At 43.2% G+C, this 25,733-nt stretch overlaps 1 protein-coding gene and 1 long non-coding RNA gene across 2 annotated transcripts in view; one reads left to right on the top strand and one right to left on the bottom strand.

The window, feature by feature from the left end:
* The window catches only part of SLC28A3 (solute carrier family 28 member 3), a 52,458-nt gene that overhangs the window by 7,404 nt on the left and 19,321 nt on the right, over positions 1–25,733 (top strand). Inside the window, exons 2-8 of the mRNA XM_014795547.2 lie at positions 13,467–13,565; positions 16,625–16,707; positions 19,390–19,481; positions 21,147–21,336; positions 22,449–22,593; positions 23,843–23,956; positions 24,570–24,647. Of these exons, the coding sequence (XP_014651033.1) occupies positions 13,467–13,565; positions 16,625–16,707; positions 19,390–19,481; positions 21,147–21,336; positions 22,449–22,593; positions 23,843–23,956; positions 24,570–24,647 (801 nt within the window). The remainder of the gene's footprint in view (positions 1–13,466; positions 13,566–16,624; positions 16,708–19,389; positions 19,482–21,146; positions 21,337–22,448; positions 22,594–23,842; positions 23,957–24,569; positions 24,648–25,733) is intronic.
* Positions 4,348–25,733, bottom strand: part of LOC147914335 (uncharacterized) — a 152,195-nt gene continuing 130,809 nt past the window's right edge. Inside the window, exon 3 of the long non-coding RNA XR_015555342.1 lies at positions 4,348–5,014. This is a non-coding gene — a long non-coding RNA (uncharacterized LOC147914335). The remainder of the gene's footprint in view (positions 5,015–25,733) is intronic.

Genomic DNA, 25,733 nt, shown 5'->3' with positions numbered 1-25,733 from the left:
CTTCCATGCTCTCTCCAGGTATGCCACTCTCCCCAAATCTCCAAGTGTCTACCAATCCAGAAGCTCTTCAGACCCCCTCCTTTTGGGTTTTATGGAGGCTTCATTACACAGGCATGATTGATTAAGTCATTGATCATTGGTGATTCAATTCAATCTCCAGACCCTCTCCCCTCTCAGGAGGTCAGGGATGGTACTTAAAGTTCCAACCCTCTAATTCCATATTTGGGTCCCCTGGCAACCAGACCCCATCCTTAGGTTACCTAGGTGCTTTCCCAAAGCCACCTCATTAACATAACAAAAGACACCTTTATCACTTAGAAAATTCCAATGGTTTTAGGAGCTCTGTGCCAGAAAAGGGAACGAAGACCAAATATATGTTTACTATAAATCACAATATCATAGTGTGCATTTCTTGTGTCCTTTGGAAGTAAATAGAGACAGAGGTTTCTTATGAAAAGCCTGTGAGTCCCATCGTTAAGGAACCTCCTCTGGGTGTTCAGGAACAAAGTAGATGATTACCAAGAATGGTTAAGTTGGGAAGCAGGAAAAGTACCTGAAGACTTCTCAGTGTTCCTTCTAATCTGCTGGTTCTGTAAATTCAAGGCTTTGTTTGCCCCAAGAGCCAAAACTCTTTGACATAAAGCATGACATTTATTGACTCAACAAAAATTTATTAAGTTCTGACATTGTGCCAGGCATTATGGCAGGAGCTGGAAACAGAGAGCTACTGTTTGGTTAAAATTAGTTAACAATGGCAAACAAGCACAACACAGTTTGTAAAATTGCTGTTCATGACAGAAAGTGATCTTACCTAGACTGAGAGTTGGGGAATATTTTGCAGATGTTCCTAATGAACACTTACAGTCTTTCATTCTTTCACTCATTCATTCCCAAATATATATTGAGCATCTACTCTGTGTTAGGTGGAAGGAGAATATTCAGTAGGCCACAAAGGATAAAATTTCCCAGGCTACTGTGTCAAGAACTATTTTTTTCCACGTTACATTATGTGGAGAAGTCAAGGCCCTGAATGGGAAGGCATGAGAGGCATGAGCAGGGAGACAGAAGGTAGTAGAGAGAGGCAGACAGGAATAGAGGCCAGTTCTGATTTACCTCCAGGCTTTTTTGCTAATTTCAAAATCCTGGTCCCAAGAATCCAAAATCAATGATAAGTTTAGATTTAAAACTGAATTTCTATAGTCTGTGGACTCAGAAACATTCTAGAATAAACTAGCCAGCCAGATTATAAGGGATTGTAACTAAAGTAATGGTACAAATTTCTCCATGAAACATGGTCAGAAAGAAGCCATTAATGTGAGGCAAGGCTCTTTGCACTGGGAGAAAGTGTCAGTCACAGTTCAAAAGGGGCCAAGTCAGACACATCTGCTCCCCTTCTGGACTACCCAGTTGCCTTACTCTCCCGACCTGCTCAAATTTGGGAGCACACCAAAACTCCAAACAGCACGAGCTATCAAGTGGTGCAGTTGTCCACTGATGGGTCTCACTTCCCTGTCAGTGTCCCTTCCTTTCAATTATATCACTTTACAACTTTGCTAGATTTTAAAGGATTCTTATTTTTCTAATAGAAGTTATTGCATCCTGAGTTTCTCATCCACTTGAGTCCATTGGTTCAGGAACATTTGCAAGGAGGAAGTTGGTTATAGAGCACTGGTCTAACTTGTGCAGCCAGGGAAGTTTGAAAAAAAATTGCCTAAATGAGGGCCAGACCGATGCAGATAAAGCACATGGGGGCAAAGGTCTAGTTACTTGGTATGTTGGATCCAGCAAGGAGGGACAGAGAGACAAAGACACCCACAAAGCCAACAAAAGACATTTCTAGAAGCCAGCAAATGATAAGCTTCCTGTTGGCTCACATGGCAACTTCCTTGTTCCCCTGCTGGGCATGAGGTCTTCAGGTCAGAGAAGAGGGAAGAAAGAGGTAAGGGAAGAAGAACTGAGAAAGCACAGGTGGGGGTAAGAGGTAGTCTGCAATGCCCCATGTGCCAACTGTACACCATGTGGCCCTCACCTTGGCTGGAGATAACAAGGGCTTCTTGTTAAGGAGGAAGTGGGAGAGGGAGGAAAGGGATGAGCTTCTGAGAAAAGCCAGACTGGGGTGGGGAGTGACAACAGGGCACAGATGCTGAGGCTAAAGGCCACATACGGAATCATTACGAGGAGGGCAAAACATAGGTTCTTTGGGTGAAGAGCTGAGGGTTCAGAGCCAGACTGCCAGGCCCACCATTCAGGCAAGTTGCCTAACTTCTGCACCTGTTTCCTCATCCAAAAATAGACACTAATACCCTGCATCGTAGAACTGTTGGGAGATTAACGTGGAGCACTGGCACCTAGCACTTGCTCAAGTGTCAGCAACTGTCAATCAATCTGTTTAGTTGGGGAATGCTATTTTGGTGCAGACCGAACCAAAATTTGAAATTCGGGTGTGAAGTCCACCTCTTCTAATAGAAAATACTGGAATCCACTAATGGAAAAATTATAGGAGATGCCAACATGCAGCTTTGAATTGTTATCATGTCAGCCAAATGTAAAACCTCAAGTCCCTTAGGTCCCTGCCAGACTGGGGGACCACGGCTCCCAACATCTGTGTCACTTCAAAGGATTTCATAAAGTTGTTTTCAAACATTTGGGTTCATTATGATCCACTTCCATTTAGTCCAATGCATTTTTTAAAAAATTTATATACGGTAAATTTACTCCATGTGTTTCTAATAAATTTACATTTATTTAGTCAGCACACTTGGGAAAGAAATGCTTGATGGCCAAGGTGATTTTAGAAATCCCCAAAAAGCAACTTTATTCTGAATGTGAGCAAATGCAAATGCCTACGACATGATGATGTAGCCTTTTTTAGTGCTTCACTATCAACTGCTCTGGCATAAAATAGTCCAGTTCATAGTAAGGCTAATACTTACAGAAGTGACCTTAACTCCCCAAGGTAGCACCACGGCAAGGTAGGCCAACCAACCCAGGCTTCACCCTGCAGGTTATTCAGGCTTTGGCATAAAAGCACCTTTACATAAACAGGGCTGGAGTGTGGCTGCAGCATGGACCAAATGTGGACTCGAGGTCCATGTCACTGAACTTGCAAGAAAGTCTCAAGTAGTGATACCCAGTGTACAAGCCAATGATGGCAAAAGCAAAACAGGATTTGGAATAGCTTAGGGGCTACTCAAGAGCATACAAAGTGAAGTTACAAGATGAAGGCATCGTTAATGACATCCAATGTCTCTTGACACCACCTGTGTCTCTCCCTCCCTATTTCCATTTTCCTCCTTTTTATTCTTACTCCAATAATAGACTTTAAGAGCTGAAGCCATGTTTGCTGCTCTTAATTTTAGAAATAAATCATTTAGTGACTTATCTAAATAAATTGCTTCATAGACAGATGTTATTATATTCTTCTTATCTTTTTGTATGTCATAAATATTAGACAGCATATAATGTTTCTTAATCTCTGGATCTTTGACTGAAGATAGGAAGCCCTAAAGGAAAAAGACTTCCCACCGCCGGCCTGGTGGGCCCGTGGTGAAAGCATTGTTATGAACAAAAAACAATCTACAGTCACCTTGCAGTCTGAATTCTGATCCCTTCAGACAGACTGGAGATTTGCCCACTAAAAACAAATCAGAGAAGGAAATGAGACTAAGAATCTTAGTTTTGATTGATAGTTTCAAAGGGATTGTATCCTTGTTTATTTTTTTCTCAACTGTGGGAAGAAGTTTTGCTGGTAAGAGCATTTTCAGTTCGCCCAGGACTAAATGGGTTTCATCTTTGGAATTTTTGGACACAGCCCAGTTCATTCCAATTAATCTATAGAAGTACTATCTTGAAGTTTTTAGTAGTCCTTATCACGACTATAATTAAATAACCAATTGTATAATTTATGGTTGACAGCTTTTCCTCTAAACTCCCTGAGAACAAGAATCATATGGGCAATGACCAGCAACCAGCACAGTGTCTAGCCCACAGTATATCCACAATAAATATTTGTTAGAGGAACGAATGAGAATGCCTGGGATGGAGCCCCAGGGAAGTGTACTTGTATAACATTAAGGGTTTAGTGAAAAGGCTGAAATGGTACAGGAAAGGGAGAAGGAGAAGTCCAGGAGGCAGGAGGAAACTAGCAAAGTGTGCTATCACAGAAGTCAGGGACAGGAACATTCTAAGGAGGCAGTGGTCCACTGTGTATGATGAAAACTGGATTTAGGGACGTGGAGACCACGGATGACTTTGTCAAGGGTGATTTTCCTGGAGGGGAAGAAGTGGAAGCCATCCTGGAATGGATTGAAGAGTGCGTATGAGGCAAGAAATGGAACCAGTGTCTTAGTCCATTCAGGTTGCTATAACAAAACACCGTAGGCAGGTGGCTTATAAACAGCAGACATTTATTTCTCACTGTTCTGGAGGCTAGAAGTCCAAGATCAAGGTGCCAGCATGGTCACATTCTAGTGAGGGCCCTCTTCCTAGTTCACAGCCAGCCTACTCTCACTGTGTCCTCACGTGGTGGAAGGGGCTAGGGATCTCTGTGGGGGTCTCTTTTATAAGGGCACTAATCCCATTCATGAGGGCTCCACCCTCAGGAGCTAATCACCTCCCACATGTCCCACCTCCTAATACCATCATCTTTGGGGGTCAGAATTTCAGCATAATGAATTTGGGGGGACATAAACATTCAGACCACAGCAACCAGTAAGTGCAGATAGAAGATTGGTTTTTAATAAAGGATGCTTATCTATGAATTCTTGGCTTCAGGGCAATAAAAATTGATAAAGATGCAAATCTTCAAGAATCAAGGGAAGGAGGGGTTGAGTAAGCTGTGTGGGGAAGTGCAGAGCACAGTCCTGGCCCAGAGTGAGGAGTCCAGGTGTTCCCATATTATTGCTCTCAGGATTAGCTTCTCTATGTGTGTCTTGAGACTTCTCTGCTCTTCTTTCTCTCAGATATATAGTAGAAGTTCTTCTGGGAGTGCCTTCCTCTATTTAAACAAATCAGCCTAAGTCAAAGAAAGGCAAGAAACAATAACAGAAAATTAGAACCAGGCTGAAATAATCACACATTATCAAACTCAAATTATCAACACAGGGGCTGGCCCAGTGGTGTAGCGGTTGGGTTCGTGCGCTCCTCTTCGGTGGCTTGGGGTTCACAGGTTTGGATCCTGGGCGTGGACCAATGTACCGCTTGTCAAGCCATGCTGAGGCGGTATCCCATATAAAGCGGAGGAAGATGGGCATGGTTGTCAGCCCAGGGCCCATCTTACTTGGCAAAGGGAAGAGGATTGGCAATGGATGTTAGCTCAGGGCTAATCTTCCTCATATACACACAAAAAAATTATCAACACAAATATCAGGGCCGGCCCGGTGGCTCAGCGGTGAAGTGCGTGCGCTCCGCTGCTGGCAGCCCGGGTTCAGATCCCGGGTGCACACTGACGCACCACTTCTCCGGCCACGCTGAGGCCGCATCCCACATACAGCAACTAGAAGGATGTGCAACTATGACATACAACTATCTACTGGGGCTTTGGGGAAAAAAATAAATAAATAAAATCTTTAAAAAAAAAAAAAAAACAAATATCAAAAGCTACCATAAAAGTTAAAGGCAACTGAGCAGGAGAGGGGCAGTGATGTCTTGGAATGTATGATTCTACATTTACATGACTTTTAGTTAGCCCTGAGCTCTGGAAACTCTGCATGTAAAAAAGAAATAAAAATATTAGGGCCAACCCCATGGCCTGGTGGCTAAGTTCAGTGCAATCCACTTCAGTGGATTCTGAAGTGGATTCCAGCTTCTGTTCCTAGGCACAGACATACACCACTCGTTGGCAGCCATGCTGTGGCGGCAACCCACATACAAAATAGAGGAAGATTGGCATGGATGTTAACTCAGAGCGAATCTTCCTCAGCAAAAATATATGTATGTAAGTGCATTTGGAAAAATGTAACTCCATTATTGGGTGGTGACAAGCAGACCACTCTGTTATAAAAGTATGTTTCTCTCTTTCTAATTAGTAAGTAATCTGGGGGGTTACATTTCAAGGCTATGCGAATATCCAGTTCCCCAACACATTTCACTCAATGGTCTTAGCATCCATTGATGACCCTTTCCTGAATCAATTATTATTTTGGGAGCTGCAAAAGAATGATTTTCATTTCTTTAATATTCCCTACCTCATATTCTTCTGCAAAGAATAGATTTTCCCTTTTTTCACCTTTGTCTCTCTTTTTGAGTATCATTATGGACTAACATTCCCTTTTATTCAATCTTTTATAAGCAATTACCAACATTATTTGTTTCTTCCAAGATTTTATTATGAAAATTTTTAAACATACAGAAGAGGTGAAAGAATTTCATAGTGAACACTTATATCCCCACCACCTGCATTCTGCAATTCATATTTCATTATACTTGCTTTCTCACATATTTATTAATCTATGCTACCCTTTATCCACCCATCAGTCCATCTTATATTTTGACACAAGTAAGTTGGAGATATCATTCATGTTTTTTATTTTTTTATTGATGTCATAATAGTTTACAACATTGTGAGATTCCAGTTGTACATTATTATTTGTCAGTAACCATATAAATGCACCCCTTCACCCCTTGTGCCCACCCCCCAATTCCCTTCCTCTGGTAACCACCAAACTGTTCTCTCTGTCCATGTGTTAGTTTATATTCCACATATGAGTCAAGTCATGCAGTGTTTGTCTTTCTCTGTCTGGCTTATTTCACTTAACATAATACCCTCTAGGTCCATCCATGTTGTTGCAAATGGGACGGTTTTCTTTTTTTATGGCTGAGTAGTATTCCATTGTATATATATAACACGTCTTCTTTATCCAATCACCCGTCAATGGACACGGGTTGCTTCCACTTCTTGGCTATAGTGAAAATGCTGCAATGAACATAGGGGTGCATAAGCCTCTTTGGCTCATTGATTTCAAGTTCTTTGGATAAATATCGAGAAGTGGGATAGCTGGATCATACGGTATTTCTATTTTTAATTTTTTGAGGGATCTCCATAATGTTTCCCTAGAGGCTGCACCAGTTTGCATTCCCACCAGCAGTGAATTAGGCTTCCCTTTTCTTCACATCCTGTCTGACATTTGTTATTTTTTGTCTTGGTGCTTACAGCCATTCTCACGGGTGTAACGTGATATCTTAGTGTAGTTTTGATTTACATTTCCATGATGATTAGTGGTGTTGAACATCTTTTCTTATGCCTATTGGCCATCTGTATATCTTCCTTGGAAAAATGTCTGTTCATATCCTCTGCCCATTTTTTGATTGGGCTGGTTTTTTGTTGTTCAGTTGTGTGAGTTCTTTATATATTATGGAGATTAACCCCTTGTCAGATATATGATTTGCAAATATTTTCTCCCAGCTGGTGGGTTGTCTTTTCATTTTGATCCTGGTTTTTTTGCCTTGTAGAAGCTCTTCAGTCTGATGAAGTCCCACTTGTTTATTTTTTCTTTTGTTTCCCTTATCTGAGCGGACATGGGCTTCAAAAAGATCCCTCTCAGACCGATGTCAGTGAGTGTTCTGCCCATATTTTCTTCCCAGAGTTCTATAGTTTCAGGTATTACCTTCAAGTCTTGTACTTGTAATCTTGTAATCTCTTTCAACTCCTAGAAGTTGAAAGATGAGGAAACTCATCTACTTACCCTACCTTCTACATTTTCTCTTCCTTCTCCTTCAAGTAGTGTTCTGATGATCTTTTCTACATTGTCAGGGGTTATGTTTATAATTTATTTGGGAATGAGTTTTAGATATAAATGTATTAAATAGATTTAAAACGTACTATCACTTCTTTTGCCATAATTTCTCCATTCATCATTTGTTTGGCTGAAGCTTTTCCTCAAGTAGTTTCTTCAAGAAAGCTCATAGAAACCATCTTCTGTGAGCACTTGCATACTTAAATTTATTTTTGTAAATCTGATGATTAGAAACCTTCCTCTAACTTTTCTCCTTTAGGTACAGAGCTCTGCCTCTTTCTCCTTTTCCTTACATCCTATACTTAGAGATTCCCTTTGCCCCTGGCTCACAAAGATCATAAGGGGAGAATGTTATCATTGTTCTGTAATCCTGAATCCTTGCACTGAATTCAAAGCTCCCTTCAGGGCACTCAGAGGTGACAGAGAATTGTGCCAGGGAAGTGTGACAATGAGCCCCAGGCTGACCTAGTGGTCCCCTCCCACAGCACTGCTGCTCCTTATTCAGTCTATAAACCCACCAGGCCAGCGAGAAAAACAGGAACATCTCATGGAGGAACAGTCTAGCATGCGCCATAACTCACATCCAGGATCCCTTAAAACCAAGACTTGAGGCAGAAGTTACAGGAGCCAGGAAGATTGGGAGCAGTGGGAAAGCTCAAAGGCTGCAGGAATACCACCTTTGAAAATGCAATTGTTACAAGGCAAAGCCCCTGCAGTTTGGAGGAAAATAGATAGATAAATGGCCTTAAAATATTTGACATTTGCGGGCCGGCCCCGTGGCTTAGCGGTTAAGTGCGGGCGCTCTGCTACTGGCGGCCCGGGTTCGGATCCCACGCGCGCACCGACGCACCGCTTCTCCAGCCATGCTGAGGCCGCATCCCACATACAGCAACTAGAAGGATGTGCAACTATGACATACAGCTATCTCCTGGGGCTTTGGGGAAAAAAAGGAGGAGGATTGGCAATAGATGTTAGCTCAGAGCCGGTCTTCCTCAGCAAAAAGAGGAGGATTAGCATGGATATTAGCTCAGGGCTGATCTTCCTCACAAAAAAAAATAAAAAATATTTGACATTTGTAGAGTTTAAAAGTAAAAAAAAGAAAAAAGGAGAGAGAGAGGAATGATCTCAAGCAATTGAATCAGATTCATGAAACAGAGGTTCACTTTTACAAGCCAAATTTCAACAACAGAGAACAAAGTGACTGTAAATGCTCCAGGGCAAGCAAGCAACTAAACTGTGCAATCAACATAAAAGTCAATGAGCACTCACTACATGAGGCCCTGGAACAGCCCCATGGCCCCACGAGGTAGGTGAGGAATCTGACGTTCCCATGAAGCAGGGTATGGGGCCTCAGGAAATTAAGGCTGGATTTGAATCCAGGTGGGACCATGGAACCCAAGCTTTTCATCACAATGGAGCACCAATTAATATAGATAATTTATCAATGTTCCAAAAACCAGTCACCCTCAGGTTTATGATGAGCCACTTCCTACGAGCTATTTGTATTGCATTTTGGGATTTTAAGTTACTGTTTGAGGCAGTTGCTCTAGTCTAGTTCCATTCTGTGCTCAGAGAAATGGATACAGAAAGATCACTTGAAGAAGCTCAGAAAAACAGCAGAAACTGGAGATGTGTTTCTGACACCTTCATCTGGGCACCGAAGGCTTAGAACATTAGAACATAAGGTAACTGTCTTGGAGAAGTAGAGAAAGCTCTCCTGTACCATTTGGTCTCTACTTAGTTGAAGAGACACTGTTTTAGCTGCTACTATAATGAGCTCGACAGCCCCTAGGATTACCTTCTCCATTCATTCAGAAATGGTTACTGAGCACTTCCATGCCTGGCACTGTGCCATGCACATGGTATTCAGCAGAGAACATGGGACAGAGTATCTGGCTTCCTAGCTTAGAGTCCAGTGGGTGTAAATGTACAGTATAGATTTACACATCCCAAGTCCAACTGACATCATCACAGGCCCATTTTTGTCACAGGCATTGGGACTTTGACATCTGTGGTGACATTTAAGGCATCCCACCTTCTCAGAATGCACCACACTGACTGCTTCTAGGAAGACTGTGTGAGTGTCAGGCTCTAGAACCAGTTAAAGATCGTCATAGCGAATCCTCGGGATCCTTGTCAACATCACGTTTGCCTACTGGGCAATTCCCACCTTCCTGTAAACCTACATGATCTCCATCCCACCAGAGGTCAGGATGAAAGTCTCCTTGGGGTGAAGGTGTCTGTTCTCACCCCAGACCTCAAAGCCGGGCTGTGCCCCCTCAGCAAGGCCAGTCCCACGGTCAGAGCACGCCAGGCCAGAGCAGTTCCTACAAAGAAGATGGAAGAAAGGCTCCCCTGACACAGTGATGTCGAGTCTGCAGCAGAGAAACCCCGGCCACGAAAACTGAGACATAGGGGCCACGTTGTGCAATCAGGGATACAGTGATAGGGAGAGATGGAGTGGTTGGTGCAGACACAGTGGGAAGAAAAGACATCCAACTAATGATGGAGACAAGACAAGTCCATAAAAGTAGGATGGCCCACTCATGTTATTTAAAGGATAGCATCTACTTAAAACCAGTCTATTGGGTGGTAGGGCCACTATTCTGGCTTGATAAATGACCACCAGAGCCCAAATAGAGATTAAAAGTGGCCACAAGCATTTCAGGAATATTTTAGCACCCTGTCATTTCTACTCTTGTCTTTTAGTATCTAGAATTCAAATCACCTTTCTTCATTGAAAGGGAATTTAACCTGTAGGTGTGCTACACATCCTTAGACATTCCCAAGGCCAAAGGGTCTTGGACCAAAGGGCCAAACACGACAGGCAGGATACAGTCTGGGGTGGGACGGTCCAAGTTCAGATCCCATCTCGGCCGTTCCTGGTTGTGCAACCTGAGTCAAGTGATTGCTTATCTTTCCCTTAGTTTCTTCATCTGTAAAATGGAGATCACAGCACCCACCTCACAAGTCTCTCAGGATCAAATACAAAATTTTTAAAGGGTTTAACCCAGTGTCTTATGCCTGCTAAATATTATACCAGTCCAGGTGCAAGTAAAGCAAAAACCAAAAGTAGCAAGGGAGAAGTCTGTTTCCTGCAGATAAAAGTCAGGCAGTGGAAGGACAGACCCAGAGGGGAAGCGCTGCTCAAAGTTTTCAGGACTTGAGTCCCCCCATCTCACCACTGTGATGTCACCAGGGCAGGGCCCTTGTGCTCATGGCCCAGCTGGGACCATCCATGTACCAGGGCATCAGGCTGGAGGGAAGGATGAAAGGGACAAAGAGCACCCATCTCTGAAGGAGCGTCCCCGAGCTGCCCCACTCAGGGCTCCACTTCTATTTGCATTTCATGGGCCAGAATCTAGTTGAAATGAAGATTGGAAATGTAGCCTTTATTTGGGTGGCCATGTGTTCAGCTAAAATTCTACAGAAGGGGACACCACAAATAGATAGGGGGAGTGATTTCAGTAATGTCCTATGTTCTAGAAGTTACATGGTTTAGAAACTGAATGAAAGGAAGAAATTCATAAAAAGACCTCTGGCCATCTGTACTCCCTGTAACACCCACTGTGGGTCTGCTCTTGCTCGAGCAGCTTGGAAAGTGCAAGATCAAACCCCAGGCATAGTGTACTCCTGGCCCAAGGATCTGTCCCTCGGAGGGTCTCAATCCAAGGTTGAGTACACCCAGCAACTAATGCTCACTGGGGAAATTAAAAGTGGCGTGCTGTAAACTGCCTAGAAATACCCATACACAACACCCACAATGTTGTTACCCATTCGGTGGAGCGACAGGCTTGCATTTGGAACAAGGTCACGGGTATAGTTCAGTGTACTAAGGTATCTAGTAAGAAGAAATGCTAAATAGATGGAGGGAAACAATGCACTAAGAAGTCAATATAGACCACCAATTCTGGCCCTATGATTCCAATTTGAAAGGACGTAGGGAAGCTTGTGTTTTAATGGTCATTTTTCAGGCTCCAGTGAACACCCACAACACCCCCTTTATTTTTGTTGGAAATCCTCAAATGGGGGACATTGTTCTTCCTGAAAAAGCTAAAAAGCCAAGGCATGTACTCTACTGGGGGTAAAACAATCCCATCACAAGCTACAAAATACAGCCGGGGGGCTCTTGTTACCACTCACACCCACTCTACCCTGCCCCCAATACACACATACACACACACACACACACACACACACACCCCTTCCTCTTTTATTAACTTTGTAACGGCAGGCTCCATGCTTGTGTTCCACACGTTTCAGATTCTGCCACCAGGTGGCAGGAATAATCAGCATCTCCTCATGGAACCAGAAAATGTCAGGATTCTGGAAAGGACCATAAGAACTGTTGTATAGATGGTGGCTGATGCTTAGAAAGATGAGGCATGTGTTACATCACGCATGTTATTAGGGACCTTGAGGACCAGCCCCTCAGTTACCTGTGTCCTGTTTTCTACCAGTTCATGCTGGATTTTACTTTTAACTTTTTACTGGAAATTTTCAGCATCCATGGAAGTAAGAATAGTAAAATGAGTCCCTGAGTATCCATCAGCCAGATTCAGCAATTAGCAACACTTTGTCATCTTTCCATACTATCTATATTGTCCCTCCCTACTATATTTCTATACCAAGTATCCAGAGGTATTACATTGCTGTACCAGTTAGTGCAACATTAAAATCATTGCGGTTCATTAATTCAACAAATAATTGTGAGTGTCTGCCATGTGCGAGGAACTGTGCTAAAGTAAGATGTACACAGCTGTAACACAAAAGGGCAGTTTGGCAACAAGACTTTTATGCATAAATCATGTATGTGCTCGAAATTAGATTTTATTCACATTTATACACTCTTGTGTTTCAATAAATGGAAAATGCAACACAAGTTGGAATTGCAATTTTGTCTAGATCCTTGGGGACAGCCAGAGATCTAAAGGTAAAATCAAGTGATATACTTGTTCTTTTTTCAAAGACAAGGTCACAGCCAACAGGGCTAGCAGGGAACATTTTCTGGAAAGATATAGGGCCCTACTTGACACTGTTTATCTATCTGTTGCCATATAAAAAGTACTGTATAAAAAGGCAAGCTGGGATGAGATAGGAAAGGAATTGGACACTTCCCACTCCCTCTAAAAATAAGGTAAAAGAGAAGCGAGCCAGATGTTTGTCACATCTGGAAAAAGCAGCTGGGGGGTCAGCACACCCCTCCAAGAGCACACCTCACTCAGTTCCTTAAAGTAAAACCAGCCTCACAAGAGAGGGCATTTTTCTTACGCTGGTTACTACCAAAAACTGCTTTAACAAAACACATTTTAACATCCCATACATCCAACATCTAAGAGTAAAATTATCAGCCTAGGGTTTACTATATTTTGTTTTACTTTATAAGTTGAAAGCCTGTGTGAAGTGATGGAAAGGAGACTGGAAACCTGCCCCCTAATCTCAGCTCAGCTTATTAGAAAGTCCTATGGTCTGGACGAGGGCAATTGTCCTCCTTCCTCTCTTCCTCAAGTTGGCCCACACCAATCTTTTCTATCTGAACAAAACAGAACAAAAATCGTCTACATGTCTTTATGAGCCAAGATTCACTGGTTCTTTCTTTAACCAGCTGACTCATCTAAACTCCTCGTCTTTGCCGTCCCCTCCATCAAAAGTCTTTTGGGTATCATTCAATGAAGAAACATTTGTTTTTTTGGTTCTGAAATTTTATTTTTGTAATCTGTACTTTTTTCTTAGAATGAAGACGACTTTCATGAAAACCAGAGCATATCAGGAAAGGACAATTTGCTGAGGAGTAGAGCTGTGCAGAACAGAGAGCATGGAATCTCCAAACAGGTAGGGCCGGAGGGCAGTGAATCTGTTACCAGGGTGACCGCTGTGCAACAGGCACCTGAGATCCACAGGGACAGAAAGCATGGCGCTCAGCTAGCACTTGGAGAATGAATTAAATGGTAATTAGAGTGTGTAAGGCTGAGTCATGAAGAAAACACACAGTCCCAACCAAAGATTTTGTGTCTACACACCTGTCCTCAGAGTTCTCTGATGGGGAGAGTACCGAGGCTTCCTCTGACACCTCACTATTACAAATTCCAAGCTCCATCCTAAGGCCAAAGGCACTGACTTAAACAAAAGCATCTCAATTTTAAAGTAAATGAGGCAGACAAGGAGGTTCTAAGATATGGTTCTAAAACTGTGTCCATCACACCCTAGGGTTCCCCAGTGACACCTAAGTTAACAGAGCAGGGTGAGGCACTCTGTCACAACATCACTTTTATTTCTTTTATATATTAAATTCTGGGTAGGAGCTCATTTGAAGAAGGCCTTCTGCTGCTAAAAAGCAAGCAAATTATCCACGTAGGTCATCCTTGTTTTTCAAGTAGTTCTGGGCCCCAACTATGGACCCATTTATTGGGGGGAGTTTTCTCATGATAAAAAGAATAACTTATTTGAAGTAGAAAATTTGCAAAATTATTGCAGTAAAATTTGGAAGACAAAAAAAAAAAAAATGACCTGTAATTCCAGGAAAAAGTCAGTGCCTAACATCTTGGAATATGGCCTTTTAATTAAAATATACACCCACATGCACGTGTTACTTATATTGGAGTCATGCTATACATATTAACTGTCTGTTTCACTTAATCTAGTGTAAAAAGTGCCTGTTTCACTAAATATTATTCAACCAAAAAGAGAAAACAATACTTTTGTCCACACAAAAACCATGGATGTTTACAGTAGCTTTACTCATAATTGCCAAAACTTGGAAGCAACCAAGATGTCTTTCAGTAGGTGAGTGGATAAATGAACTGTGGTATATCCAGGCAATGGAATATTCTTCAGCACCAAAAACAAATGAGCTGTCAAGTCATGAAAAGACATGGAGGAATACTAAATGTGTATTACTAAGTAAAATTAGCAATCTGAAATTGCTACACACTGTATGATTCCAAACATACGACATTCTGGAAAAGGCAAAATTGTGGAGACAGTAAAAAGATCAGTTGCTACCAAGAAAGGAGGGAGGGATGACTAGGCAGAGCACAGGGGATTTCAGAGCAGTGAAACTACTCTATATGATACTATACTGGTGGATATGTGTCATTATACTTTTGTCCAAACTCACAGAATATACAACACCAAGAGTGAACCCTAATGTAAACCATGGACTTTGGTTGATAATGATGTGTCAACATAGCTTCCTCAACTGCAACAAATTTACCACTTTAGTGGGAGCTGGTGATAATTGATGGGTTCATCAATTGCAACAAATTTACCACTCAAGCGGGAGGCTATGCATGTATGGGAGCAGCAGATATATGGGAAATCTCCACTTTCCACTCAGTTTTGCTGAGAACATAAAACTGCCCAGCCCAGAAAATTAAGGAAGTCTAAGTCAGAAGTATAACGGAGTTTGGCTTCAAAGGACTATATGATCTTTGAAGATCTCTTCGGCTCAGAGACATACTAATGACTTATTTCTATGATTTTTGTTGAAGTAAAGAGAATCAAAGGCCTCACGGGATATGGCAGAAAACTAAAGCTGAGATTTGGTACTATACCTCGTAAAGCATGTTCAAACTGCTCCACATCTGCATGCTTCCTCCCCACCTTCCCTCACCATTGCCTACAATAGCTGGACCTATTTGAGACATTACTGCAGAATGGAGGGAGGTAGGAAATCCTCTACACCATTCCAAGAATAGGATGTGTCATGGATATTTATGGGCTCAAACAGTATTGGAAAGATTGTCCCTGAAAGATGGCCCAGGTATATACTTCATTGGTTAATTAGAGCAAGTGCCAGCTGAGTAAGGGAAATATTTCCCTTTAGCCTGACTGATAGAAGGACCCTAGTTCCCAAGGGGAGTTTATCACCTCTTGAAGATGCTGAGCTAGTGTTCACATCTGCTGCCAGGAAAAGAAAACCAGTCTTGGTCTCTGCAGAGGAGGAGGAAGAAATTTTCCTCTACCCTTCTAGGTTCTTCTGGCTGGTCTAAGAATTAAATTAACAGGAGACAGGTTAACAGGAGAAAATCAAACAACATTTAGTAAGATGTATACATGGGAGAAACCCAGGAAAACTCAGTAATTTGCCAAAATTACCAAAGCCACCACCATAAATAGCACCTTCAGCCAAAAGCAAAAGGAGTGTTGGAGGTGGGGAGACTCAGAGACTTCAAAGGGAAGGAAGGCAATTCATAGGCAGGTGAAAAGGAGCAGACATTTGGAAAACAAGTGTTTGGCCACACAGAAACAGAAGACACAGAGGGGAGCCCAACAAACCGGCTTTTCTAGGCTCCTCCGTGTCTGCCACCTAGTTCATGTTATGCTAACGTGATAGCTCACTTCCTAAGACACGTTTTTTTATTGGAATTCTTTTAGGCAGTTAAGGGAGAGGTAACAAGAAAAACGTTCAGAGTCTTTTGTTTCCTAAAAATAGTGAGCCTAAAATAATCCTCATGTTGAAGAGACACACTTTGGGATGGCAAATATTGTTCCCTTTCATCTCAGTCCTTTGGAAACCAGGCCCTGCAGAGTATAAAGGGCGAGTATGCAGCCTCTGGTGTTAACTTCATTCAGCACTTGCCTGAAAACAAAGAGGCAGTTGAATGATTACAGTAGAGACAGGAGCAATAAACAGAAATACGAGCCTGTTCCTAAAGAAAAGGAAATAATACCAATGGCTCTTTGGAAGTAAAGGAAGAGATGTGTGATCTGGATTTTCTGTGACAAGAGGAAAAAATGTCTATGCAGTAGATAGTAGGAGCCATCTTCTTGCATAATGATTTAAAAGGACCTTTTGAAGTTCTTTGCCAAAATTCTGAGCAAAAGAGATCAGGGTCCATTATGCCCAGGATTCTCATTATTCCATCTCTGCTCCAATGTTTGATTTCCAGGACGAAGAGCAGGTCACCATTGAGCAGGATTCTCCAAGAAAGAAAGAAGATGAAAATGACGATCAAGAGATGCATCAAAAAGGGTACAGGTTTCAACCAGAGAAATAACCACACCTACCTCCTAAACAAAGTGGTTGTTTTATCCTCCTCTAATTTTTAACATTTATTATGATTTGTCAGAGATGGTCATGACCACTAATCCCCTCTCCCCACTACCCACCCAACACCATTTTCAGAAAAATTAATGGAGCTCTAGGATAATCAACATGGTAAATTCAAACTGCTGATCTTCTGGAACCCAATATCTGGGACAGTCTTCTAGTTAAAGGTGTAAATTGCCAACTAACTGCTCCAGTCCATATAAAGGTAGTTAATTCATCTTCTCAATGTCAGTCAATAAGCAATCAATTTCTTAAAACCCATCCATTTTAAATCCCAACAAATTTGCTCTTACCTTGTAGTATCCTGAAGGTGTTCCAAGTCCTTATCCCCCATTAGGTAGGAAACGCCAGTTATGATCTTTATGTTTTGGATCAGGAAAATGAAGCTCAGAGAAGGGACTTATCCAAGGTTAGTTAGCTAGAGTAGAACAAAGCTAACTTACAATTCCAGCTTCTGATTCCTAGTCCAAGACTGTCTGGTACTCTATCATAACACCAAAGTATTTGTCAATATTCTAAATTCCTATTGAAATTCCTAAGTCTCTGAGGAACTTTGTGTTTATGTATCAGAAGATAGCTCTGGAGTTGGTCAGAATTAGGATTGAAAGCTCATATCACATAAACACCATCAAGAATATTTACCTTACCACTTCAGAAACCTGAGCTCAGTTTCATCCTTCATTTTACTTTATGAATCTCTGACCCTGGGGGCTGAGAGATTCTCCTGGGTGGTCAGAGGCACTCAAGTTTCACTGATGTTAATGGCATGGAAACAACCACCAGGAGATTGGGAGTTGTTCAGCCTAGAAAACCAAATCGCCAAGCATCTATTTCTAGCCACTTTATGTTATGCAGTGTGAGATTGCTGTAATGGACCACACACATTCCCTGCAATTAAGAAATCTGATGAATCCACCCTAAAGTAGATGGACGTGCCCTATTAAATGTTGCCCTTCACCACGGCTGCTTTTTAACACAATATCCACAACTGAGGATAACGCATCATCAGCCTTTCCTAAACTAGACCATGAAAAACTGTCTTTACTATATTTATATTCCTTCAATATCTTCTAGAACAGTTTCTAATTCTCAGTACACACATTCAGATACGATAATGACAAAAGTTTCATGAAATAATACCTATCATCACTCTGTGTGATGCACTCTGAGATGTCCTCTTCTTTCTTTTAATGATGGTTATCATGCCCTGTGTGACTTCACAGCACACTAATGGGTCCAACCCACAGCTGTAAAATACTATTCCAGAAAAGCAGTGTACACTCCCATTGCATTTATCCAGTAGTTCAACAAATGCCTGTCAAGCAGCCTTAGTGCTGGGGCTACAGGGCTCACAGACATTTATTCTCCAGGAAGTTACAGTCAGTCAAGGCTTCATAGCAAAACACAGTCAGAGAAGACAGGAGGAATAAAGTGCAGAGGACACCTCTGCCTAAGGAGACCCAACAGGGCATCATAGAAGCGAAAGACTGAGCTGGGCCCTGAAACCTGAAGGGTGCTGAGACTGGACATGTGGGCATGACTGTTGGAAGGAAGGGAACTGGAGGCCTTAACCAAGGGCAGAGGCAGTCCCAGCTAGGGCCAGGGGCCTGTGAGATCCTGGAGATTGGGAATCTTCTATACGGGATGAGAAGTGGTTGTTTTAGAAATGCTGTCCTGTGGCCTGGAGGTGGAAATGTCTAAATGTGTGAGTAATTCCTTCCACCCGGCCTCAAGCGGGAGAAGGATAGGCCTCTGTTAGATGTGTCATTGAGGAAAGAGGCACCTGCAGGGAAGCCAGGTTTCAGAGCAGGTGTGGAGGGGACCAGGAGCATCCCAGGAGAAGCAGAGGACAATCATGGGTACGGCCCTGTGGCCTCTCCACACTCCCTCTCTGGTGCACACCCTCCTCCCCGGAAGAAGTCATCAGATACAAATGTTGCTCCCACACTACGTACTACCCCATAACAAAACTCTGGAAAGAAACAAAGACATGCCAACAATTCCAGAACATCCTGAGAAAGCTATATTACAACCCACTGGTTAATAGCTCTCAAATCCATGAAATCCTACTTTACATTTCAACCCCCTGTTGAAATCTGTCAGCCTCCCACTAAAAAGTATGGTGAGTGACGACAGGGAACCACAAACTTACTTGAACTTTGTGGAACCAGAAGGGATGAGAGTTCATTGGATTTTTATTTTTTTAAAAATCAACATTTAATGACAGTGGCTTAAAAGCTAATGGAGGCTCTTATAGTCCAAGGAGAAACACTCTCATCCTATGATTTATTTTCAGCTGTTGGTTGGTTACCCATCTCCCCTGCCTCATTTCCAGGAGCATGTTTTCTGCATCTCTGTAACCCCTCAAGGGCTGGCACATTCAGCATTCAGCAAATCACATCCATTCAGCAAAGGTGGTTCCAAGCCATGGCTGATTTTAGTCTAAAATGAAATGTTTCCCATTTCTGTTTTGTAGGACATAAACTTCATGAATTTGTTCGTTTGCTTGCTTGATTTACAAAGCCTCATCCAGCCTTAGCATGCCAGTTTATTTGATGTTTTTGGTGTTGACTTCTGCCTGCCTGTTTGCTTCTGTTATTACAGGTGTCTGCAAAGGAAGTATGGTATGGTTTGTGATTTTTGTCAGAAACACAAAACCACCCTTCGGTACCTCATCTGGGGCATCCTATTAGCAGGTAAATAACAAAAGGGGATGGGATCGAAGTGTCTTTTTTTGAGGATCTCCCAAATACTAGCTTTCTGTGGAAGAAAATAAGTCTTTTCCTCCCTAGACCTCACTGAATCATCCAGAGAGGGAGAGAAGTCAATCAGGAAGCCCCTGAGTGGGGGTCTCAGCGTGGGACGCCTATGCAGATGGGTTCCCTGTCCAGTTTATGTACCAGCAGCTAACTTTTTAGGTCCCCTCCTCCTGTGGCCTCTGTTATTGTGGTGTGGATTTGAGGGTTGGTTAATGCAAATCCAGGTAACTGGAAAACATGGTGATAATCACAAGGTAGAAACATAATTTCAGGTGGAAATATAATCAATTAATACTTTATGCAATTACAACACGAGGAGGAGCCTAGGGTCATGTAGCCCACTCCTCTGGCCTAAAGGTGGGACCAAACTGCTTTCACAGAGGAGCAGGTCTCCAGTTTTGCTCCATCCCAAAGCAAAGGGCTCTGCAGCCCATTTTAAAGAGCACTCCTAGGGCCGGCCCTGTGGCTTGGTGGTTAAGTGCGCGCGCTGCGATGCTGGTGGCCCGGGTTCGGATCCTGGGTGCGCATCGAGGCACCACTTCTCCGTTCATCCTGAGGCCGAGTCCCGCATACAGCAACTAGAAGGATGTGCAGCTACGACATACAACTATCCACTGGGGCTTTGGGGGGAAAAAATAAAATAAATAAAATCTTTAAAAAAATAAAAATAAAAATAATAAAGAGCACTCCTGTCTCTAAAATGTGAACCCTCCACCAAGTCCACAAACATTAGTCCAAGATCCCTGCATCCCGGGGTCAGTGGGTTTGCTGGTGCTCACACAGCAGGAACAGGGAACAGCTATCAACTTTCTGTGTGCCAGGCCAGATAGTGTCTTAGGCTTTGCAGGCCATATGGGGAAAACCACATGTCTCTGCCACTATGGGACAAAAGCGAACAGACAGTGAGGCTGTGTTCCCGTGAGACTTTATTTGTAGAACACAAATACAAATATACAAGTACAGCTGCACTCGCCGCCTACAAAAGCAGGTGGCAGGCCGGATTTCACCTGCAGACCATGTTTGCTGACCTTTAACAGGAAACCTTGTGGTTCTTATCCTGGAATCTCCTCTTCCAAAGCAGCCGCCTTGGTAATTGTTTCCACCCCTTTCCCTTTCCTGTAGAGATTCCGTGGAACTTAAAGATTGTTGGTGGCCTATTTTCCTACTCAAGCTTAGGCCAAATCTGAGCTGCAAACCAGGAAAATCAGTACCTTTTATCAGCGGTTGCTTCAAGGCCTGGCCTTTCTCTGACTGAAGCTCACCTGCTGAGTCTGAATGCCAGATAAAACTGGTTCATACTAAGTGAGAGGGCCAGTGATCAAGCATCAAGATTGGAGAACTCAGAATATTCTATAAGATAACAAGACCTAGCACCCTGTCCTCCTAGCATTCATGGTGAAACTGTTTGGGGCTTGCTTTGAAAAAAAGACAAAAACACCCAAAATATAGTACTTATAATCAGAAGAGCCAATAGCCCTATCAAGAGCTCTCCTGCGTTCAATGGTTCCTTGATTGAAACTCCCGTTGGCTGAGCCAGATTGGTGCTGGAGGCTGGTCTCCAGCTGGTGCTGATGTTCCCCATCTGCGTTTGCTTCCTGGCAGGCTACCTGGCTATGGTGATCGCCGCGTGTGTGCTCAACTTTCACAGAGCCCTTCCTCTCTTCGTGATCACCGTGGCTGCCATCTTCTTTGTGGTCTGGGATCACTTCATGGCCAAATATGAGCATCGAATCGAAGAGTTCCTGTCTCCAGGCAGAAGGCTTCTGGACAGCCATTGGTTCTGGCTGAAGTGGTAAATGCAGTTGGTTCTTTTACTGCCGTTGAGAGGGATCTTAGTCTTTTTGAACACTCTTCCAAAAATGTGTTCTGACATTGCTTCCTCATTTATGAGATACTGAAGCTAGTAACAACCTAGGGAATAATCTGTTAAAATGCCTTCATTTTACAAACAGGAAATGAAGGCCTCGATAAAGTAATGACTCACTCGAGATGTGTTCAAATGTCCCTACAAACTGCCTTAACTCCAAGTGCCACTAAATGATAAAATGTTGTCCAAAGGATGGGATGGTTCTGACTTGGGGAGGTGGCTTTCTGCTCTGGGCACGAAGCTGGTCTCCTTGGGAGGAGGGGTCTGTGAATTATTAAAGCCAACCCTCTCCTATAGGAGCCCATGTCCTGCAGGGACCACTCAGGGCTTTCTCGCAGACTCTCTCTGTGGGACCTCCTCGCCCACCAGGGGGCCCTACTGGGTCAGACCCAGGACCCATTCTCCCCAGCATGGTCCACCTGGGATCTGCCAGGAAACGTCACACATCCTTGGCCTAATAAAGCAGGGTTGTGCAGTCCCGACACAGTACCCTTTCTGGCTCTGCCATCCAAGCCTTGAGTCAGCCTTGTCAGGCCCACAGATTGCCCAGAGAGTTGGAACCCACTCTACACACTGACTTAGCTCTCTGAGGCTCAGGTGATGTCCCCCACCTACAGAGAATGCATTTCAATTTCTCCCTTAAAGGGAAGAATGTAACACCTCACCCACCTTCCAAAACGGAGGTGAGGACTCCCCATAGATCTCTCAAAGAAATCACCAGACTTCCCTCTCAAAACATCCTTTCTTCTCTCTGACCCCTTTAAATGTTCTTGAAGGGCCCAAGAGTTGTGGAATGAGAGGGACACATTGCTTCATTTTTTGGCTATTTGCCTTTATAGCCACAACAAAAGAGGGTCTGTTGCAAGTTCTAGTTGCAAGTTCTAGAAGCATAACTTCCTGGTGCCAGGGTGTGTCAATAGATATTTTTTGTTTGTTAGTTGAAGCCTGATTAAGATTTTCAAGTTAGCACTTGGGTGCTACAAACGATGCCACAAATACAGCAAATGACGCCAATGCCTCCTGTCTGGTTCTCATAGGGTGATTTGGAGCTCGCTGATCCTGGGAGTTATTCTCTGGCTGACCTTTGACACCGCCAAACTGGGCCAACGGCAGCTGGTGTCGTTCGGTGGGCTCCTGATGTACATCATCCTGCTGTTTCTATTTTCCAAGCACCCAACCAAGGTGAGTATGAATTGATCTTTTTTGTTTTTTTCCTTCTTTTTTCTCATGTGTGAATTACTCAAAATAATGATTGTGAGAGAATTTAACTGTTATTCAATATTTTTCTTACATTGCTATAATATTTTAAGTGGCTAGGGTGCCATTCCTCCTGAACTTTCATAGAACTGTTCCTGTCTCATTGTTCGTTCTCAGCAATTCTCCAGTTACACAATCAGTGAGATGGTCTCTCCTGTCAAGTCCAGCTTCTACTTGTGTCCCCCACATCGGCCCATCAAACACACATTCAAAGAAAACTCACCTGTTTTGATCCAGATTTCCCCAGACGAGTACATAATCTAATATTCTACCACTGCATTCTGCAATTTATCAAATTTCTATTTGCAATTCAGGCTATTTTACTCCAAAAATGTGCCCTCAAACAGTTCACATTGAATTCCGTTCTCCTCCTTGTTCTGTCAGTCGGTAACCCATTACATGGGCAAGAATTCTGAAACATCGATTGTCCACATATGACTCATAATGGCAAATCCTGGAAGACTTTTCTGGCTGAGAGGTGGACCCCTCAGAGACAAGCATTAGTCAGAGACCAAAGTCACCTAATATGACCCAAATTCTTTGCCCTGTGAACATCTCTGCTGTTTTCCATGCCTCCAATCCCATAGTTCTTTGCAGGCTGCTCTTCTCTGCACTAAAAATGAAAGCTGATGATGGTCCGTTATTCTGCACTCCCTGGGTCTGCATTAGAGGTAACTGGCTCCTTTTTACAGTGAAATGAGACCCCTTCCACAGGGTGGAATTTCTTTCACTTAATTCACTTACAAATCGTCAGAGCAACAAACCTAGGACACACAGACAAGTCATGTTCTGCCTCTCCATCTTCCAGACAGGGGAAATAGTTCTATGTGTCGGATATTTACAGCATGAGTAGCAAGGCTAGATCATTCCTCCTTAACGGCCCTGCTGAGACTACTCTGTGGGTCTAAGTTGTGTTATCATGACACTATGGTTACATACTCCCCTGAGATTGAAGGCTTCACACTCAGGTTAGAAAGAGGGAATAGAACCCTGAGATTTTGTGTATGGTTCGATCAAGGGACTCTCTGCTCACGACTGCTTTGGCCTCCTGAAGAAGGTGGGTCACAGGCCACATGGGAGAAGCTTCCAAGGAAATAGTGATCTTCTGGGCATTTATGCTGAGTTCAGCATTCATTTTCTAACAAGATATCTCTCTCTTCATCTTTCTGCATAGGTTAACTGGAGGCCCGTCTTTTGGGGAATTGGGTTACAGTTTCTTCTTGGGCTCATAATACTAAGGACTGACCCTGGACTTAGGGCTTTTCAGTGGTTGGGCAAACAAGTTCAGGTAAGTGGGGTTCAAAGAATGTCTTACTTTTACGGTGCTTTTAACATTTGAAGATAATTCTCAAGACAAGTCAGAAATAGGTTTATTTCTCTACGTGAGTTGACCCAAATTTTAATTTCATAGCATGAGTTAGAAAGTAATTTTATGTAGAAATATTAATCTGTCCAGTTTAGTAATATTATTGCTGCCCCTCACCCATACCATCCACTACAACACTGCCCTATTCCAATTGCCCCCTTCATCCTGCCCGAGGGGTGTGACACTTCTAAATGGTTCCGCAAACAGAGAAACAGGCTTTCTCTGCATCTCGTGGTAACCGGTGCCACCCATGTGCCATCGATGGCTTCTGGAGCAAATTACCACACCCAGCTTATCCTTTAGCACCCTAGAGTCATTGACGGTTAGAAACGCCAGGAAATCTGTGTGCAGTTACAGCTCAAACATACACTTCCCTGCCATCCACCGGGGGAAGAAAAGCTGAGAAAATTAACTCCCCAAGGCTATGCACCCAGTTTGCTGGGTCCTCACCCCCTGCCGAGCCTGGTGGGACTGGGGACTGTCAGCGCGGCCTCAGTGGTTGTGACGACCTGCTCTTGCCCTTTCTTTCACTCAGACCTTCCTGGAGTACACGGATGCTGGGGCTGCCTTCGTCTTTGGGGAGAAATACACAGACCACTTCTTTGCATTTAAGGTAAAGCCAAACCCCTTTTCTTCGGAGCCACTTCCTGTTCAGGAACTGCTCAGTCTCTGTGGATGCTCAGATAGAAGCTGACTACCGGAACCCAGGCGTGTACTGCTGGGCTCGCCACAGGCGCACAGCACATCACTGTCCTTTCTCATTTATAAATTTTAATCTCAAGTCAGTGCATTGCAAACATTTTACTGTGTTACTGTAGCATTAAGGGAAACATCTAGAGGAGTCAGATATATTTGAATACTTTTGGAGGGCTTGTAGCATTGTCTGAGATACTTATGAAAATCTGTACGGGGCAACAGTATCTGGGATTTCAGGGAAAAGAACAATAGGTACCTAGCAATGAATAGGCATATGACCACTAATGGCTTCCAGATCCAGGATCAGTGAAAGGTCTGTGCTCAGGAAACCTTCAGTCCCAGGCCAACTGGTCACCCACATTAACCTCTGTTCTTCCAGAACCATCCTCATGCTAAACCATTCCCATCTTTCCTTCAGCACAGCCTTTGCCTAGGCAGGCCTGGAGGCTTAGACTTCTCCTAACCAAAGAGGGATGTTATTTTACAGGGGAAAGGCAACCTGGCCCCATGCCTGGGCCTCATCGATTCCCTCCTGGGGCTCCCACAAGCACCAGGATTCTCACTCTCCTCTGAGAAGTCCCTACAGATACCTGTTGATGAGTCAGAAAGATGCATTTGGCTTTTTCTTCAGCTTTCCTTTTTATGATGTATTACTGTTCCTACACTTCTAAATTGTCTTCTCACTTAGCGACTCCAAATTTTCCTCCAAATTATCCCAGTTTCAGTTAGGCCAACTGTTAGGCTGATTTTTTTTTTTTTTTTTTTGATGTGGAAGATTCGCCCTGAGCTAACATTTGTTGTCAATCCTCCTCTTTTCTTGCTTGAGGAAGATTAGTCCGGACCTAACATCTGTGCCAATCTTCCTCTATTTTTATGTGAGTCACTGCCATAGCATGGCTGAGGAGTGGTGTAGGTCCACGCCCTGGATCTGAACCTGAGAATTCATGCCGCCAAAGTGGAGCATGCCAAACTTAACCACTATGTCAGGGGGCCGGCCCCTGAA

The sequence above is a fragment of the Ceratotherium simum genome, chromosome 20 (genome assembly GCF_057802395.1).
Source record: "Ceratotherium simum simum isolate JZ-2026a chromosome 20, ASM5780239v1, whole genome shotgun sequence".
Taxonomy (NCBI): domain Eukaryota; kingdom Metazoa; phylum Chordata; class Mammalia; order Perissodactyla; family Rhinocerotidae; genus Ceratotherium; species Ceratotherium simum.
The sequence above is the reverse complement of the archived record's forward strand: the minus strand, read 5'-3'. Positions and strand labels throughout refer to the sequence as shown.